The sequence below is a fragment of the Barbatula barbatula genome (assembly GCF_947034865.1).
Source record: "Barbatula barbatula genome assembly, chromosome: 12".
Taxonomy (NCBI): domain Eukaryota; kingdom Metazoa; phylum Chordata; class Actinopteri; order Cypriniformes; family Nemacheilidae; genus Barbatula; species Barbatula barbatula.
Genome location: NC_136775.1, coordinates 8,740,013 through 8,761,272, shown reverse-complemented (window position 1 = coordinate 8,761,272; position 21,260 = coordinate 8,740,013). Strand labels below are relative to the sequence as shown.

Here is a 21,260-nt window from a genome sequence, read left to right as displayed (position 1 = left end):
AAGGTTAGGCACACGCCAAAGCTCTAAATCTACCATTTACGTTCGGCTTAAAGACAAAGAAATCAGGACCACATGTGGAGGAAAAAAATTCCAAACAGCAGCTGTAAGTCAGGGTCAGTTTTGCTGCTAGCACAGAGTGGTGTGGATCAGTACAGACAGGAGCGTAATCTGATCTGAGACCAGATCTGTGACGTGATGTTTGAGAACAGTTCGGGATTGTGTTCAATGCAATATGCTGCCAGGGCCATAGAAAGGTTCTTGAAAATGTTGAGTTACAATAAATTTTCTAGGGGGGCTTCTTGTCAAAAAATCAAAATGAAGAAAAATGTAGAAAGCATTAAAATAGATTTTCTTTAATTTGAAAATAATATTTAGTTTTATTAAGCTACCCATAACATTTAAACTCCCATTTTAAGTTTAATGAATAATTTTTAGATACGTACATAAAGGTGATCAGATATATATGAACAGAATAATATGATCTGTGTTCAATTCTGTTTTCAAAGATTAAAAAAACTCGGAGAATTAAAAACTGCAGGACTCTTAAAGATGAATTTGTTGACGGTTGGTTTGAAAACACCTTTTATTGTTTTTTTATACTAGACAGACTTGACATAGTTATTGCAGTTGCATGGAATAACTGCCCAGGGGTCTAATATCTAGAGTTGTTTTAAAGTTAAATATCTACAGCTGGAGATTACCTGTGATGATGTCATTCAGTTGTTATCACGCTAAGCAACGGGTGATTGGACGTGGAGCAAATGCTCTTATTAATGGCAGACACGGGTTTATGATGTCTGTAGGGTTTTCATTGAAACTGTCTTTGAGGTTCAGATTGTGTTTGTTGAGTATCCGATGTTGGCTGGTAAAGCAGTACATGTGAGAGCCCTGTGGCATAAGAAAGCTGATATGGCATACCTGTCAAAAATCTGGCAACAAAGGTCCTGGATCAAACAAGACGTCATAAACATGAATTGTAATGCAACTTTTGCAGAGTAAGTATGCGTATTAGTCTGCTGGGCATTTTGAACAATTCTTACCTGGCTGTGAACATTTTATAGCGGTTCATGCTCCTGCTTTGCTGTCCAATAGCTTTTCAAATTTGGTTCTCATGTTCTTGACATTAATTCAATTCCACAAACACAGGGAGAGAGATAAAAAAGGTCCTGCCTTTCTGAAACATTCGGTTCCACAGGCCAGATTTATCACATCAGACCTGCCCCAAACAAGACGCTTTCCAATTGTGTTGTCACCGTCATTGAGTTAAATTATCCAAATATGGTTCAATTCATACATATCCCAGTATGACATTTTCGTCTCCAGAGGAAAAAGTAATTAAGTCATTATTATGAGCTCATCTTATTGACCTGTGGGATGAGTGTACCTGTATAAAAACAATTTCTGTTGTGTCTCTTTCTGTCTTCTCTTCTTTGTCAGATCCCAAATTGTGCCACTTACAGAAATCCTTCCAAATGCTTACAAACCAAATGGAAAAATTTGCTACTTGGACCATGCTGAACTTAAATGGGATTTATTTTTAAATAATTTATTATGAAATGTTTGGCCATGTTGTGAATGCTATACAGCTATAAATAAATACATATTTGTTTTAGAATAATAAAATCAATCAATCAGCTTCAGGGTACATTAAAATAGCAACAATTAATAAAAACGTATTAGATCCACACCGACAGGTGTCAGTATATTCTGACCAAGGGCACATACAATAGCCATAATCCAAACATAGCCATAAACCAGTGGAACATAACACCAAATATCAAAAAATGTGATTCCTATCCGACAGAACGTCTATCTTTTCAGATTTAAGGGACAAAATGTAGCGTTAGGATCTTTGCCACTCTCCATATCCATAGCATTTTATTACATGTATTTTACAGCCCTCATGGCTTTTTCTTATTAAGCATGCTGAAATAGCTGTGTGTTTGAACAGCTGTGAACTACAATTTCACTTCTCCTGAGGACACTCAACACTTGCAAAAATATGAGTTCACCCCTCTTCTGTCTTTCGTCCTGGACACTGACACCAGCTTGTAAATCGGTAAATCTCTGTGAATAAAGTTTTATTCTGGGCTTTGGGTGATTGGTCACCTCAGGTTAGTCTTTGCATACCAGTGCTGAGCTCATGTGTGTTTGTGCTTTGGGCCATATATGAAATGAGTCAGATGATACATGATAATGTTTGAACAGTGAATACTTTTAATTGCTTGTTAAATCTCTTGAAAAGACAAATCACACCTGCTGACTCATGACATATAAAAACTTCAATGACTCATGCTGATGCATTGTGGGACTGTGGTGCTTCCGTATCTATCTGTGAAGCACTGAGGCGTATATGTACTGTCAATTAGAAATTAGAAATCTGTTTAAACACATATTAACAGGGAAGTCAAGTGAGTCCGTTTGAAATATTAATTGTATTAAATTGGTAATTATGATTAGTTTAGACTGTGTTCACTTCAAGGATGTAAGGCACAAATTTACAGCTTACCAGAACTCAAATTTCACCTCGTACATCCAAGGAATCCACGTCCATTTGAGTAAAATAATCAATCAATACATTATTTTCACATATACAGTATTTTCAGACTGATTTTGTGAAATAAATGTATAGAATTTGGTCCAAAGCGTATAAAGAAGAACAGAAGGAAGAGTATCTTAAAGCTCATTACTTTACAGCTCACCTCATGTCCAACAATAAATGAGAGAAAGAAAATAAGAAAAAAGCTCTTAAATATGCCTATTTGAAAACATTCGAGGCGGATGTATTTGAAGTCTTTATGTCAAACTTCACATCTGAACTTCTTTTAACAGTCTTGGGATGTCCTGAAAATACAGTGAAAACCAACAACTGTGAAAGACCTTTCCTTTTAGTTGTGTCACATGGCACACACTGATAGTTTAAAACCGTCACAGTGTTTATGAGAATAAAAGTCAGAAAGCATGATGAAAATCAGAACACACCATGAAACATTATAGTCATATTGGTGCACATATTCATATTTTTCTTTCTTTGTACACAGTGTGGCTAAGAACGAACAGTCCGAGAAATTTGAGCAAGAGAAAAATATTTTGTCCTTTGTATAAATTTTGGCACTATAAGATACTTTACAACAAAACAGAAGTAGGAATTTATGCTCCATCCGTGCTTGGCTTACATTTAGGACAGAAATCTTGAACGGTTAAAATGCACAAAGGACATGTTCAGATTGCATATAAGGCCCGGGAGAAGCACTGAGGTCCTAAATCTTTCTGGCCTATGAGGTTCATAAAAACTGTTAAGATATCCTTGTTTCTTTAAATGTCCATTTTTAACAGTTCATATTTCCACATATAACACATAAAAACGATATGGCTATCAATCGGGTTACACATCCCTATTCAGCATACTGTACAGGGATAACATGTTTAGTACTGTATAAATACTAAATATACTGAGTGTCCTTTCTACATTATTGATGCCTTGCACCAAGACTAACCTAATGCCATCTGTTGGTAGTGATGCACTTGTCAAGCATGTGTTTTGTACTAAGAGGACCAGGGATTCATTTCACGGTGATCTGCTTCCCTCAAGAGAGCCTAGTGATTTACTATGGTGGAGGCCGTTAGTCTCCCTACAAACAATAATAACAAACATCACGAACACGTGTGCACTTAATATTTATCAACCCCGTAGAGCAAACATATGAAACTATTGCTCTGTGTCACTTTTCTCTTATACACAAAGAGTGAATGAGACAAACTGAGAAGCTGAGAGAAACAAAGAGAAAGACATCAAGGCAAAGAAAAGGAAAGACGCAGAGGTGCTTTACAGCTAAGGACTCTCACTTTCTGCTTTATGGAGCTCTGGGGGTTTCCTGTTGTGCTGAAGGTCAATACACAGCTGACGCTTGAGAATGAGGAAGAGATAAATCAAGGTATGGTTATGATGGAGGTGAAACAACAGAGAGAAAGGCTAATCAAGGAAGGGAAGCTGGAGGAGTTGCTGCCATGATCACAATTTGACAGCTAAAGTGGTTTGGGTGGGTATTCTCTTAAGAAAACGAATTACACAGGAAACATTACAGCACCTGCCCTTACAGTACTGCTTTCACGTTTTGACATTTGTAATAAAATGTCTCCTCTGATTTCTGGATATGAAGTGCACGTGAAAGATCTAAGGTGCCTCACCCACCATGGGTGTCTCTTGGCTTCATAAGATATTGCTTTCATACAACAATTCCTTAATAAGAAGTTGACTAACTTATGTTACATAGAAATTTTGGCAAGTTAGCTTGTACATTTTTTAGTCTTGAAATAAAATAAAGGCAGAAGTATCTATATTGGCAAGAGCAGAGATTGTTAGTGAAGCAGAGGTGGACAATCGTCAACTGTACTCATGCACATTGAGCATCTGTACTCTCGTGTTTTCACTTTGAAAAAATAGGAAGCATAATATCACACTTCTTACTCTACTACATTTTTCAAGTACTTTTTATGCTTTTTTTTACCTTTAATACTTGAGTACATTCAAAATCTAGTGCTTTCTTTTATTATGGTTAAATTTAAGTAAAATATTTGAGTTAAAGAAGTACCAGATTTGAAATGTTCTTAAAGGTCCAGTCAGTAATATATAGTGGCAAGGTTGCGAATTGCAACCAACCGTTCACTCCACCCCTCCCTTTCAAAACACTACAGAGCATGGCAGATTACATAAAAGGGGACCCGCAGTGTATGTAGATAGAAAAAGATCATTCTAAGGCAATAAAAACAAAATGTTTCATCGTGTAAGCTCTTTATACACCTCTGAAGACATATTACATTGCATTTCTTTAAATAGATCACCCCAAGAATTACACACTGTATCTTTAAGGGATATATGCTTTATAAATTAGTGAAGCAATTTTTTCCAAAGTAAAAACACTCCATTTCCTGTATTTTTAAAGATTATTCCTTCACGTAAAGTAAAAAAAATTATTCACAAACCAACATAGGATCAAGCCATGTAATGTTGAGAGGTTTCAGTAACAAAAAAATGGCGTGATATTCCTCCCACAGTGTTTTGCATAAGGGAAAAATAAGTGAACCCTTTTGAACTTCATCAATTTCTTAAATTATACAATATGCAGAATTTTTCTATATGATTAAAATGCATCTTGTCATTGTTAAATCTCATTTCTCAATTGTGTACATTGATTAAACATGATTTTCTTTCAGTGGGTGTAAAATCGCTCTTTTCCATCGTGCCAAGCCAAGTCAGACGTTACTATCTACAGCATAGTGAAATATGAGCTGGAAATGCAAACTCAGAGCCAGGACAGTTTTTCATGCATCTAAATTATTCAGCATAATACATTTGGAGTGATATTAAACCTTGCTGACACAAAAACCACATACATACAGATGTGGACTCCAAGGTCTATGCATACATGTGAATGGAAAACTATGGTCTATTTAATACATAATGACACTCTACCGTAAACAGAGCATTCTCACAATTACACTTAAACCAAAAATTTACCAGGAGATTTTCAATGTAATACAATTCAATAGGCATTTGGAATGCAAACAAACGTATATACTATTTTAATAATGTATTATGTGTGTCTATTGATTGCACAAGGCAACATTGATTACATAAGACAAAAATCATATCAGACAAGTCAATCAGCAATAAAGGAGCGTATCAGGTTCAGTGAAGGGGAAGAGAGGTTAAACAAACTCCACAAAAACCAACACATTATTATACGCCGCATTACGTTTCAGACACAAACCATGTGGAACTCGAAAATGATGAATCTGCCATGAAGAGAAGAATGTTCCTCAGACTCAAGCTTTTCTGTCTACTAATGTTTCTCTTGGCAAACTTCGGTATGGCCATCTTGTTTTTCACAAGGAGCCTCTGTCCACGCATATGTGGTTGAGCTTTATGAGCGCAGTAGACAAAAGTGGCAGAAGAGCATTTTTCTGGCTGAAAGACTCTCCAACCACTGTCAGCTTTAGGTTTAGAGACCGAGAATGAAACAAAACATGTCTACAGTCACAAACCCGGAGCTAAAGAAGGCCACTTAGCACATGACTTCTGAGGGAACTTGATGGTTGAAATATATTCCAAACTTCTGTTTTCTACGCTCACCTTGATAAAGGGTGAATTACTGCTGCTGATCTGGTGCAGGAAGTCAGGTCAACAAACCAGACAGAGGAAGAAACGATAGTCTTGAGATCTCATGTCCCAAAGCTCCTTAAAGTTCTGACCTGTATTTGTGGGTAGAAACTTAACCAAAAGTGATGCCCCACACGTACTGCTGGCCTGTAAGAGGAAAAAACCTAACTTTCTTAAATCGCAAACCCCTTTTAAAGTAAAACATCTTGCCTCATGTAGCATTAACTAAGCAGAGAAACCACTCCTGAGGGCAACATTGAAAAGTTCAGACGTAGATGTATTAAAAAGGAAATGAAAGTAATAGAATGGTGAACTGCATTAGCTGAAAGACTAATGGACTAATCAGCGTGTGAGCGGCTATTGTAGAAAAACCCCAAAAATGAATCTATAGCATCTATAGCTGGATGAAAACATTCACCGTTAAGTCATAAAGCTTCTCCCTCCATTTAAAGCTAGCCAGCCAGCGCCTGAATATAAAATAGGAACTTCACTTCTGGAAAGAAGCAAAATATTTTTCAAGTTCCAGTGCACAGAGAAGCAGGTTTTGGGGTGTAATTTATTGTATTTCATCAAGCGTGCAGAGGATTTGAGCTGTAAACTGCACTTTCCCTGCATTTATTTTCTATTTTATAGCCATTACAAACACATTTCTATGATTTGTAATCTCTGCAGGCTGCTGTGAGAACATTTCAACTGAACTTATTCATGATGCTCTTGGAAGACAGTTTCAGGGCGAAGGTTAAATCAACACAGCGTCATTTCATTACACTTTGTGGAAAAACTCCAGATGAAATCGATTCCAGTAAAGAAATGAAAACTATAGAGATTATCGATGATAGTGTAAAAGATACTTTCGATGTTGTTGGAATGAACGCCTTTTTTTCTTTAGTGTGACAAAAATATTAAAATATTTCTTAAAATATAAAACGGTTGCGGTACTTTGCATTACCATGATAAAGGCATTATTTTTTCAATATTTGTGACAAACACCATGTGTTTTTTATTCACTTGCATCACTTGCAAAGCCACATCAGTAAAAGCCAAGGTTAAAGTTTACTAAAAATATTAAGACATTTCTATTAATTGAAACAAAATAACATATTAATATTATTTGATAACTTAACTAAATAAAGAAAAATGCTACCTCAGCAATAAACTAAAACTGAAGTAAAAATGTAATAAACTTATACAGCAATGTAAAAAATAAACAAGTGACTAAACCACAATTGCTAAAAACCTAAACTGAAATTAAATCTCGAAAGGCCAACTCGAAAGTGAAGGTCAGATTCAAGTTATAATTTAATTAAAACTATGTATTTAGTTGCAGTTCCAACTGGTCAAGGACAATCCTTTTCAGCTTTTGGCTCTGAGTTCATTTTGGGTGTCTATATAGAAACCCAACTTTTACATGCTTTCTTTTACTTTATAACTCTTTAGAAATAGCTCAGAAACCCACACAGCTCAAACGTTACAACAAAACAGCCCAAACTGCTTCGCCTTTGACACAGGAACTGTCAGCATGACTCCTCACGGTATCATTACAAATTACAAGTGAAAGATCCATAATTCTAGCCCGTCCGTTTATATCCCATGCTGACGTATCCAGCGCTGATGAAACTCTTTTTAAGAATGTTTTCCTGTGGTGCTGATGAAGTGTTGATATGCACCTCTCTGTCCCGGGCAGCTTTTAGTCATAACTCAGCAGCACAAATTCATCTCAAATGAGGCAGCAATAAGAGGGCAATTCATTTAAGATGGCGATGTGACCACAGTTATTTGTTTTTGGAGGCTATCTAGGACATATATTTAGAAAAGGATATGTTGGGGCAGATGTCCTGCCAGTCTATGACTGATATATTCTTCGGACTTCCCTTACACTCATTCATGTTGGATAATGACAAGCATATGTCCATACTTCAAACTCTGCCACACATACGTACACAGAAATCATAAAAAAATCAGAATTGACATGATCAAAAGCATTAAAGCGCTCATAAACGAACAGCAAAAACTTCCTGTCAGTCTCCGGAAAATGTACGTTTGAAAGTTCATACATTTTATTGAAAACTGACTGTAAGCTTCAGTGCCAAATTTACTGGGGCTGTTTTGTAAACCATTTGAACACATTTTATTTGTCGGCATTAAGGCTTTTCATTTTTCCCTGATCTGGCAACCACAGTTAAACTATTCTGCCAAACGCTATAAAGAAAAGACATAACAGAGCCAACGCTTCAGGATAAAGCAGACACAACTGAACATTATACTCAGTGTTGGCTTTTACTCCATAATGGAGCCGTGAGAGGAGCCAGCAAATATTTGTTCCAAAAATCCATCTGCATGTACTCACCCACACCCAAAATGGATGACTGGTTTTTGGGTTCTAATCTATATTAACAGAACCTCACAGCCAAAAATAATGACCTCATTGGTCCCGCAGCAAAGATGATATAGGCAGCCAGTTAGCTACTGCTTACATTACAAATGACCACGAGCAGCAGGACGGGGTGCGCGAGGCTGACGGAGAAGAAACAGGGTTGGAACCAGTCCATGGTGAAATGAATGACAAAAGGAAATCCTTAACTTTCCATTTAAGGTTCATTTCCGTTAAATTAGAGGTTTGCGTGTGTGTGTTTAGCTGCTATGCAGAGTTGATCCGTGCAAGATATTTCTCTCAGACACAAACATTATGTTTACTTTAACTTTATTAAATACTACCAAAATATAGTCAAGATTTGATACTCATTGTTACTCATGTATTCTAGTGAGCTTGAAAGGAACCATCCTTCATTATTCACCATCAGCAGGCTTTATGAGCTGTAATGAACATATTTCAAACCACGAACCACACTGCTGAATGTTGTAATGAAAACATCTGTGACCCTCTGGCCTCTGACATTCTGCCTTGGTCAAACAGGACTCTGTAATGTCACTGTGTAATCACCATTAATAAAAAATAATAGCTGCAAATTGCAAATTTCCTGTCAAGGGAGCCACCCTATATTGAGAAGCACTTGTGCCACTAAATGAGTAATTTTTCTCTTCTTAAGTCTGCGAAATCTCACATGAGCGCTAATTTTTCTAAACCGCATTTAAGAGGTGGCTGATTAAAGAAGTAGCTATGAAAAGATTACACTGTAAAATATGCTGGGTTGTTTAAACCCATGGTTGGGTCACGTATGGACATTTTCTATGTTCATTTAAACCAACCATGGGTTTAAACAATCCTGCAGTTATAGAGTATAGTTTGACATAAAGAACAAAGTGTATCTGTTAAAAAGCATACATTATTTTGATATTTTGAAAACACTGTTTACAGGAGAGCTTGATGACAAAACATGTTTCTTAAAAAATGTATTCAGTTTATCGAATATAAAGTATGCCCTATTTTTCATTCCTTTGTGGATAAACTTGGCAAATCTTGACTGTCAAGTATATAGGCCTACGTCATTATGGCTATTGTCACTGAATTGCAAAAAATAATGCACTCAAAAAAAAAGTTTGTCTAAAACCTTGTTAGGGTAACAATAAATAGCAATGGGTGGCTTTGTCCATATTTTACCCCCAAAAGGGATTCAAATCTATTTTCAAGCAGGTTCCTCAAACGCACCAATATTCCATTAGCTATTCTGGTTGTCCCACCCAAAATTCACACTATTGGTTAAGCAAATGTTGCTTGATAGCCCCTTACAAACCAAAATATATATGGCAATAGGCCTATATTAAATAATACATTTCCATATATTGTAATTATGTATTATATATTGGAAATGTATTTAATATATATTTCTTTCCATAAGGGGCGCCACAGTCTTGCTAGTTTTTAGAGAAATAGCTATGAAGGAGTGACTGAGTTTAAACAGTCTATGCGTATTATATTATTTCAACATTGAAAAGAATTACCTCACCTGTAAAGAGCTTAATATAAAAATAACAAGAATTGTTAAAATGTGGAAGTGTGACGCTGCACACTAATAATACGCGATCCTCGCTTGATGAGCAGGTGTTTTTGGTCTTGCGGTGGCACCTGGAGAAGATATATGAAGTGTTCCCACAATGAAGAACGAACAAAAAGGAGAATGCTTTGATTTTAATAAGACGCTAAATTAGCAGTGAGCCATTGTTAGCAGGGCCACAGGTTAGTCCCAGGGCTCCAGTTACGAGGGGCGGAGGTGGATTTTATAAGCTCAGGGCGAAGAGTCGCAGTGGGATTGGCTTCACCAGCTGCCTGCTTTACAAGGCAAACTTCAAAGATAAGACCTTGACTTACCCCCCTCCGTTCCTTGCCACACCACCAACTACATGCCTTTCCCGAGTTACTCGGTGCGAGTAATACAACGTGGCTCGCGGTTCAGTTGTAATGACTTATTCTGAGTGACACAATCCAGTGTGTGTGTGAGAAAATGCCCATTCACTAATGGTGTTTCAGGGAAACCCGTCGCACATGTGATGATGGAAGGGCTCCACAGGCACACACTGAAAAAGACTCAAAATAAACTGTGAGAGAAGTTTAAAGGCATGCTTGCATGGTCCATAGTATAATGTTTAGATGGTGTGTGAATTTTCAGCCATGCTACAAGACCACAAGTATTGAGTTGGACTATAAGTTAACTGAAGCAGACTGAAGCACAGGATAGCTTTTAATTTATGGCTTGGATTTGCTTGTTAACATTTGTCCATTTACATTTTTTGCTGAAACCATTCAAATGGTTGTCAAATGTGCCCCAGAACTGTTTGTTTTCCAATATTCTTCAAAATATTTTCTTTTCAGCAGAACCAAAAAAATAGGCTATATGAGATTATTTGTTCTATGGTAGTCAATGGTGACCCAGGAAGCACAGTTGCATTCTGAAATGGTCCTCACTGCAGAATACAAGATCCAGGGGCGAGGTTGGCAACTCTTGATCGCCAACGTTTGCTTTTATCAATGTCATATTTGTTAACCCAAACACTTACCCTAAACCTAATAAAATACGTTATTAAAAATACCCTTTCCCTTAACCTAAATCTATTAAAATATGCTATTAAAAATATGTTAATAAATAAAGTTTTTCTTCAGAAACTGTATGGTACTTAAGTATTTTTTGGGAGTATCTGTACTTTACTTGAGTCTTTACATTTCTGCAGACTTGTACTTTTGATACTTTAAGACTTTACTCACAACATATTCTAAAAGGCTACCTTCACTTCTACCAAAATCAATAGTAGTGTCATATCTGGAAGGTCACGTGAGTCTAGCTTGCATCAGTCGACCAATCAAAACGCAGTGGAAAAAGACTGGATCCAGTGTCGACCAATCACAATGCAATGGGAGTAAACTGTATCTGCCCTGGATCTGTATCCTTGCCCTTGGATGTCGCGTTCTGCAGTGTGGAGCTACTGAACATTCTTCCAAATATCTATCTTTGTGTTCAACCAAACAAAAACATTTATACAGGTTTGGATCAACTTTAGTAAATGTAAATGATGACAGAATTTACATTTTTGGGTGAACTATTCCTTTAACAAGACTAATTTATTACTAATTATATTATAAGAGAAAACTGTTTAGTTTCCCTCACAAAAGTATAGATTTGCTTCAGAAGACAAACACTACCGACACTGATTTATTTGGAATACTCTAATGATGGATGATGCATGTGCTTTTTGGCATTCCGCCCTTTTGAGTACCATGCAAGAAGACTATTATAGCATTGTAAAATACAATTATTTGTTTTGTTAAATTTGTTTAGCTAAAGGAAATCAAATGCTGTACATCTTTGAGTAAATTAGCAAGGAATTTTTATTTTTGGGCAAACTATTCCTTTAAGATAAAACGATTGTAAAAGTACAACCACACAGATTATGGTAGTTCAAAACAAACAATTATTTGTTGCCCTACTGTGAATAAAAATGAACAAAACTTCACATTTCAAATTTGAACAAAACAAAAATAAGATTAATTTATAACATCTACATTTAAATCTACTCGATATCTAGAGTTTTATTTCAGCCATTTTGAAATAATTACCTCAGTTAAATCAGGTTTCTAAAGGCTACGATTCGTCAGAGAGTGCACCGGAGGGCACAGAATTCCAGAAGTTTCTAAACGGTTCACTTTTTCCATCTGTCAGCCCCACTGACCTGCTTGCTGTCTGAATTCTTTGGCTTTGGAGGAACGGGACGATTACGGCATGGAATTTCAGTGAAGACTGACTTCATTTCTGCTCCTGAAATAGAGAGGTTGGAGGGTTGGAAGTCAGAAGCAAGGCCACAGAAAGGCAATTACCAGTCAACAGTGGAGAGATGACTTCTAGATGCCAAATTATTCCTCCCATTTCCACTGAGACCGCAGGCTTATGTGGCCTATTCTAAGCATCGCTCCGTTCCAGAGAAACCACCCCAGTCTATACATCTAACCCATGAGGTCACTGTTCATTTACCAGTTAGACCTCAACTGTGACACTTAATGTGACATGCGCTTTAAAATGAAACAGCTTCTCTCTTTACACATGAGCCAGCTGTGGGTCCTGCACTGTCAGGCGTGGTTGGTGTCTGCTGGCCTGTCCTCAACTGTGGTTAGACGAATGGACATGCGTCCAGCGGACTGTCTGCGGTCCTGAGAAAAAGATTAGGGATGAATTTTGACAGTTTCCTGACCCACGACGCTCAAGTTTAACTACACAGAGCATAAGGATAAGGCAGTTAACAAAGAGATAATGGCATTTCACTGCACAGATGTTTTAGAGAACGTAATGATAATCAGATGCAGAGACAAACTGCTGATCTGATGTGATTTATAGACATCCAGTGCCAGTGTGCACAGCGTTGAGGCTCATTTATATGAAATGTGAGGTTGTGCTTTTGTGAGATCTTAAGCTTTCATAATTACACTTGTGTGCAGTAGGGTTCTGTAATAGTTAAAAAGCGATAAACTGTCTTTCTATTTTTTGGCAAAGCGGGACAAGAATGACAAATGAACATGTCTGCGTGTACTCGACTGCCACAGAGACTTTCAAACCCACTCCGAAGCATACATCATATTGTATTGTCTCCACACAACCATTATGGGGTTCATTATGAGCATAAACCATTATCCATCAGGAGCTTACTTTTAAAGCTCCCCCAGCCTTGAGCACTTCCTGTTTAATCAGCCAGAGAGCTGCTAGCGGCTGTCTCAACGAGCAACAACAACATTATGATTTATATACTAAATGTTATATTATATTCTGTGATATGCGATCGTTTCTGAATTCAAAGGTAAAAAGATCCGGGTTAACTTCAACAGACCGAATGTTAAATTCATTCTGACTTGGATTGAAAGACAAGCGTTTGGCTCTGACCATTTCGATTTCTGACAGAAAGAGTGAAATGGTGTTGAAAGTTGAAAATGTGGACAGTCAATAAATTGAAAGACATGAGCTAATGTGTCACATTGATTAATCTTCAACAGAAGAAATTCAGTGTCAAGATCTTAAAAATGAAGTGAGAGAGAGACCGCGAGAGAGTGAGACCCCCATTCCTCCCACTAACTCACTGGATCTCACATCCACAGTGGTGGAAGGGCGAGTAGACCCCAGCCACACCCCCTGACTATAAATCCGAGGCATAAGGAAACGCTCGGCTAAACTCACACGTGTGAGAGATCTGGAGCTCACACACTCATTGACTCCCACACACACACACACAGACACACATGCGGGGAGCGCTATTACCCTAAATAACAGATGACAGTGGAGAAAAGACTGTTTTTTATGAATGAGTGAGTCAGAAGTGACTTAGTCAAGCATTGCAGGATTGGCTGAGACCGTAGCTGGATTCCTAAAGGACTGTGTTGGCTGTATGAGTACAGGAGGAGCTTGTCACTTTGTATGTAGACTCAGGAATAAGACTGAAGTGCGTCCACGTGCTTATAAAGGTTAGAACATCAAGTTATTCATTAGTTTGTATAGACTAGATAATTTTTTTTATTCCTGTGCTTGAGGACGAAGAGTCGAGGGGACGTAAGGTGCTGAAGAAGGCAAGGATGTCTTTTGCGATGGTGCGACCAACCCCAGGTCACTTTCTGTGCTCTGAGGTCAGGATGCTCTCTGAGGATGATGACAACGGTAGCGAAGGCTCTGGGTCCGACGACAAAACCTTCAGCATGGCATCTCACAGCTACAGCACCTTCAAGCTAGGTGCTCGCAACAAAAGGTACGGCTGCAGATCGGTGGCAATTACCACGGAGATCCGTTCCCCCGTTACCGAAGTACGGCAGCGGAACACTGCGAACGCCCGGGAACGAGATCGCACGAACAGCGTTAATACAGCATTCACCGATTTAAGGACGCTGATACCAACTGAACCCTCTGACAGGAAACTGTCCAAGATCGAGACGTTGAGGTTGGCGTCCAGCTATATCTCTCACCTTGGGAACGTTCTGCTGGTTGGAGACGAGTGCGGAGACGGCCAGCCCTGCCTCAGGAGCTCTGAAGCTTTGTATCATCACCATCACAACCTCCAGAAAAACACAACACCCAGCCCAGACTCCGAGAACTCTCAGCCCAGACAAATCTGCACCTTCTGCCTCAGTAACCAGAGACGACTGGTGAGTAGACTGCTTAAATGCAGTTGCCAAAAACATATGAGTGTGTATAACTGCATATCTAACGTATTTCTGAAATACTGTATTGAAAACAGAGAACTTAAAAATACATATTCTTCAGTCGATAAGTGATGCAACTGCTGTGTTATTTTGTGACAGGTCAAGGGTTAATGCATTGTCACTTATGTATGCCATTCAGACCTTTCTAGTCATCACATTACGATAATTTGAGAGCTAAAAGGTCTTTGCCTAAAGGTTGTGATATTTGATAGAAAAGCCACTGTTTTTCTAATTCGTTTTTTAACATATTGTTGGGTTTTTTCCCACAACGCTGGGTTGTTTCAACACATGGGTCAAATAAACATTTGGTCTATTTTTGACTTAATAACCCAGCATTTTTTAGATTACAGCATGATTTTTCATTTAGGCTCTGAAACTTACCCAAACCTTGATTTCAGTTTAACCGCAAAGTCAGAATACATATTGTAATTCAAAAGTGTTTTTCCTATTTGAGAAAAACAAAGAATTTATTTAACTTCCAGAACATTGTATGTCATCACATTCTGTGCGTTTTTACACAACACTTTGCACAAGTTGCTGCGTCTGCTGTGTGTGCGCAAAGCGCTAAAAACATCTGGTCTATTCCCATGACAACCTGAACGTCTTCCTGTGCAGTTCACGTATGTCCTGAGTTCCACCAAACCCTTCAACACCCTCATCATCATTACAAGGGCTAATCCCGAACAGACCCTTTAAACACCACGGTTTAATAAAAACACTCAGATTTAGACTTTCATCTACTATTTCATAGGCTGTTACAAAAATAATTGGGTCACATTTCATGAGCCATAGAGACTTATTTATTTCGCAATCAAACTTTTGTCAGCTGTGATCAATTAACATTAGTTGAGGATTTTAAAAAGTCTCATCAGCTGAAAGCTTTTAATATTTTTGTTATGAGCTAAACTATGATTCACTTCTCTGTATGATTTAGTTCAGTGGTTTCCTCTAGACAAGGCAATATACAACATTGATACCATTTGGCATTACTTGCCAGTTATCTAAATTAATAAACATTTGTGTGATATCAGTTTGAGTACACTTATAAGAAAAGATGGCTTAGAATTAAGAGTCACATCATAAATATGAATATTTTTTAAATCCCTCAGTGTTTGAATATTAATATAGATTACGAAGTAAACTGATTTTGCGCTATTCATGTAACGGCAATAACATTAAACCAGTCAACCAGTAAACTGCACACACACAATGATCCCATCGCTAACTAAATGGCACATCGCCACACACGCTCACTAGTTTGCACTGATTAATATGTACCAGGTGGGCCACACTGATACAATGAGACTTGAAAAACATGAGGTGGATCTGCACCCCAACATGACGTTATGGCAAGACCCCCAACACCCCAAAGAGATCAGATTCCGTGAAAAGGTCTATTTATGAGAGATTACTGTTTAAGGTTCAGACATCTGAATAACTCTGTCCTGTTACTAATGACGGTCAGAGTTCAACTGCTCATCAGTGTCTTAAGTTGTTTAGAAATCTAATGAGATAATTGTTTTTATGTGTCTGCGAAATAAATGGGTGTACAAGATGTATAAAGACCCTTTAACCTACAATCTAGTCACTCTCTGATCACTGCTTTTTTTGCTTTCAGAACAAAGGCAGAGAAAGAAAAACAGCCTTAAGGAGTTAATGAAGGAAGGAGAAAAAGTATTCTCATCACTTCTTTCTGAACAAACGCGACTGACCGAACTGCACATCCGGTGTGCGTTTGCTGTATATAAACATGATTGTAACTTTGCTTAATCCAGTTACGGCAGTATAAACTTCCCGGTGGATTGCATCATTATGGACAGGTGAACTGAATCTGCAATGAATCTGCTATTCAATATTTAGAAGCAGTAAACTGCATTAATTTTATCGTAAATGTATTATTTTTGTGCTTATAAAAGTCTTGACTTTTCTACAGAATGTAGAATGTTTGCAGTTTTAAAATTACACGTCCTCCCTAAATGAGAAAAACTTTTTGCAACAGCTAAATTTGTCTCAAAGTTTCACACAGCTTCTGTTTGGTCTGTGAAAGACCCCAAAAATGCATAAACTGGACCTACACAATATGATCTGTCTGACTGACATATAAAATTAGCAATCACAGTACATTTTGATTTTACTCCATTTTAGGTATATAATAGGGGTTATTAAATATCACACCAGTGTGCAAGAATAAATGAATTGAATGGCACAACCGAAACAATAATGAGTAAGGAACACATTAGTACAAAACCGTAGTCTTCTTCAGTTTTGTGTGCTGTCTGTGAGTGTGCTTAGGATGAGACTAAATTATACTCAACCAGTACACTGATCACATCACAATTGTGACCATTTGGACACACTTTTTCCACTTACTGTACAGTATTTGTACAGTACAAACATCTTTGTTCTTTTTTTAATTGTAACGGAATAAACATTATTTATTTATGTCAATGAATCGTTTTATGTCAATAAAACATTGGTATGTTTAAACAAATGTAACATTTGTGAGGCTTGCAATAGCTCCTCTCTAAGGAAATAAATTAAATCAAACAATTAACCGTATGAAAAGCGAGAAGGGGGAGAGATGGACAGAGTGGGGGTGCAGTGGCAAGTCTGGTTCTGTAAAGTTTAGATGAGATCTGCAGGTACCGCTCTGGCAGACAGCGTCCTTGACTTTACCCCTGACTACAATATCTCTCTCACACCGACACATACAGTCTGGGATTGCATATGAAGTCCCTTACCAAAGGAACCCCTTATTTGGTTTGGCTTTATCGAGGGTTGAACCCCTGCTTATAAACAGCTGTTTTAATAATATCTTCCACTGAAATGAGGGGAGGCTTGGACCCGGAAACACTATTTCTTATGTCACGACTTAACAAGTGGGTATAGCCCTTTAACTACTCCAGATTTGAGGTCTTATAACGCATTTGTCAACACATGAACACAGAAACAATACAGCTTCACCTGCAACATGTACAGACACCATCTACTAACATTAGCAGGGTCAATATCAAAAAAGATATGCAAACACTACAAATAAAACGAATGTAAAACAAACTGGTTTAGGCATAAAAACAGATGCAGCATTAAAATCTGTATTAGACCCAGTTTCTTTAAAACGGATTCTAAAAACTGTCGCAATAATGAGTGTCACAATGTTTTCTTGTTATATTTATATTTAACATTTTTAAATTTAGTGATTTTCTGTTATGGTTGGTGACACTATAGCAAGTCAAGACTTCAACAAGGCTTTCAGCATTGTTCTCTCTGTCTTTCTCAGTAAAGTCTCACACTCAGTGAATCCCTCTGTTCAGCTCAGCCGTATTTTGCTCAATATAGAGTCGGTGAACTGTGACCAGTATAGTGCTCTCAGATCATTTAAACTCACTCCTTCCCTCTCCATCTGCTTAGGTTATCCAACATCAACATCGCTTTCTCATCCATTGTGGCTTAAGATGGCACTATAGGGACTAGTTACTGTGTCAGCAGAACTGGTCAAATAAAACCAATTTCTGCTTGAAAATTAGTCTAATAGTCTACATTTTAACTAAGGTTATGGGATCAGGACTTGAACAGCACATAAAGAAACAATACCTTTTTCACAGGTGCGGAAATGAGTGTGTGTTTCAACTCAATCCAGTGGAGGCCAATCCCACAGTCCACCCAAACACATGGCGCGTAAAAATCACAGAAATGATTTGAAACGATTAGATTTCTTCCATGCTGAAGATGCACCAATAAGGAAATGAACTGTAATGTTCATTTTTTCCAACAGAAGGAAAGGATTTTAAAAAATGCACTTAAATATAACAAAACGCGGCACAACGGCACCACACATTTACCCAATTTGCTTGACCTAAAGACGATCAGAGTGATTTTATTACAAATTCTTAAGAAATGCTCAAGTCAGTCAAAGTCTAAGTGGAACCGTACACTTAATAAACTAACCAGCAGCAGCTGCACACTAAAGAAGGAAATGTTACGAATCTCCTCATGCCATTATTTTAGTTATGGGTCTGAATTAACTGTATTTTATAAGGTCCTCAAAGGCCAAGTGAATAGGCAGTCAGATTCCAGGAATCCTGCAAGATCTTCACATGTGTCAATCAAAATCTATTTGTATTCTATTGAAATGAGATATGGGCTTTAAAATGAATTAAGTGTATGAAGATGTTGTTTATGTATCTTATTCTGTCTTATAGCACATGATCTGTTTTGTCTTTTGTAAAAGTGTATTTGTTTATACCTGAGGCTTCTGGTAAAGCTCTCAGAGGTGCAGCAGGAGTCATGTAAATACCATTAGATGGCAAGCAGTAAAGAAACATTAGAATGACAGGTGTCCAAAGAGCTCGGTTACTCCCTTCTCTGCAACAACGACACACAAATACACACACCTGTGACTCTCTGCCAGCATCATCTGTGTGTCAACATTCCTATGGTTAGAAAATGGGATCATGTCTTTATTTACCAGCTTTTATCTACAGCTTTATGTCAAGTGTCAGGGTACATTATTAAAAATAAGGGTGCGACACGATCCTATCGAAGAATAATGTTTTGTCTGTACGGTTCCATAAAAAACCTTTGACATCCACAGAACGTTTTTGTTTCATTCATTTTGTAAAAATGTTGCACAGACAGAAATGATTATTTTAAGGATTATCGAGGGAATTGCTTAGAATACCCTTTATTTTAAGCCTGTACAGATCAGGAGCAAACTTTAAACGATACATGTTTGCATGTTACATTATCTGAGACAGATAATAAAACGTCTTTAACCTTTGATGTGATGTACAATCAGATGGAAGCAAATGCTTTTTCAATATTTCAGTTTTTGACCATTTCTGAAACAACACATTTGAAAAGGCTGGAAATTTTCTGGTGGATTGCATAAATTTGGTAAGGTGAAAATCTAATAATATATTTAATTGTTCTGGTCTTGTATGACCCTGTTGACCTGTGACATCTAATGCCACGGTGTAGATAGTGATGAAGGGGATGGGGCAGAGGGTGTTGAAGTCTGCAGCTGCTTCTCTTTTTTGACATATACTTTAAAGCCCAAACATGTGCTCTCAAGACCCTAGAATGCTCCTTATTAACACTCAACCCCCCCAAGGGTGAGTTACAGCCTTCCTCTGTCTCTCCATCCTATCCAAATCCTAAACTCGTAATGTAAGTAACAAATTTGAATTGTAAAAGACGCCTTGAGGCCAATCTTACAGTTCCCTGCAGATTCATCACAGAAGCGCTAACTTCACATCACAACCGAAAAAGAATGAACATGACAAAGATGGAAAGACAAAGATGGAGGAGAGGTGATATATTCCAATTCCAGAGATAAAGACTTGGTAGCCTTTTATTTGTCCTATTCCATTCACCCTAGAGTTTAATACTGGAAAAAATCTTCCTTTGCTGTCAATCAAATGCTTTAATAAAAACAAAGTATAACATTGCGGTCTTGCTCACTCTCTCTCTCTCTGCCCCTGGGAGAGTGGAAATGCGAGGGGTGCCTGCGGAATTGTGAAAATCCCTCCTTTTATTGCCATCAGCCAGCAATGGAAAATTGGGTTTGTAGAGAAGCCCATCTGTTGGACATTAAGCAGCCACCTGGAGCTTTAGCCAATCATGAAATTAAACGTGAGTATTAAAGAAAAATGAAAAATCTCCACTTCCAGACATGCAGGTCATCCAGACTTTGCCAAATTTAATCACATTTCCTACAAGAAGCAAAAGCTTAGTTCACAGGGTGTCACCCACAAGCCCCACTTTAGTGAAACCACTCCTGTTTTCACTGGATAAATGAAGGGGGTACATGAATTTTAGTCTAAACATTGTTAAGAATGAGTCGATTTAAAAAAAAGCAAATTGCACTTACCAGTGTGGATATCCACAGAGAGAAAGTCTTCAATAGGTAGTGTCACTGACAAAAACTGCTCTTAGTCTTTAATGCATATTCACAGCACACCATAATATCATCATAAATCCATTTATACTCTTAGTAAATTTACTTACATAAATAGTGAACTGAAGGTTTCTTTTTTTGGTTTAAATTAAGTATACTATTAGTACACATTTACACACATACATTTTTTCTAGGCCCGGAGGTTAGTGCCGCACTGGTTCCCTTGACCAAAAGCCTATGCATTTTTCTTCACAGACTTTTGAAAAATTGCAAAAAAGAAGCTCCGTGATTAACAAAGGATCATGACACGTACACATTTTGTCTATCAAGATCATCTTTACAAATTAACATTTGTCACTTTTGAAGCCTAAATACAATCACCAGAAGTAAAAAGCATGAGGCATATCAAAAGACGGTCGCTTCATAAAATAAGCATACTTCAGGCTCATTTTATTACGTATATTTAAACAGCGTTTTAATAATTTTTTAGTACTTTATGAAGTAATACTATAGCCTACATGTACGGGCATTTCAACTTAAACGTTAAAGTTTACAAATGTGTACAATTAGTGTACTTT

General features: G+C 37.6%; 1 protein-coding gene across 1 annotated transcript; it reads left to right on the top strand.

Annotated features, from left to right (window-relative positions):
- Positions 1 to 14,162: 14,162 nt before the first annotated feature.
- scxb (scleraxis bHLH transcription factor b) lies at positions 14,163 to 16,440 on the top strand (the record flags this gene model as incomplete). The annotated part of the gene is made up of 2 exons (XM_079470633.1): positions 14,163 to 14,726; positions 16,402 to 16,440. The coding sequence occupies 2 exons, from the start codon at positions 14,163 to 14,165 to the stop codon at positions 16,438 to 16,440; spliced, it is 603 nt and encodes a 200-aa protein (XP_079326759.1).
- Between the last annotated feature and the right edge of the window lie 4,820 nt (positions 16,441 to 21,260).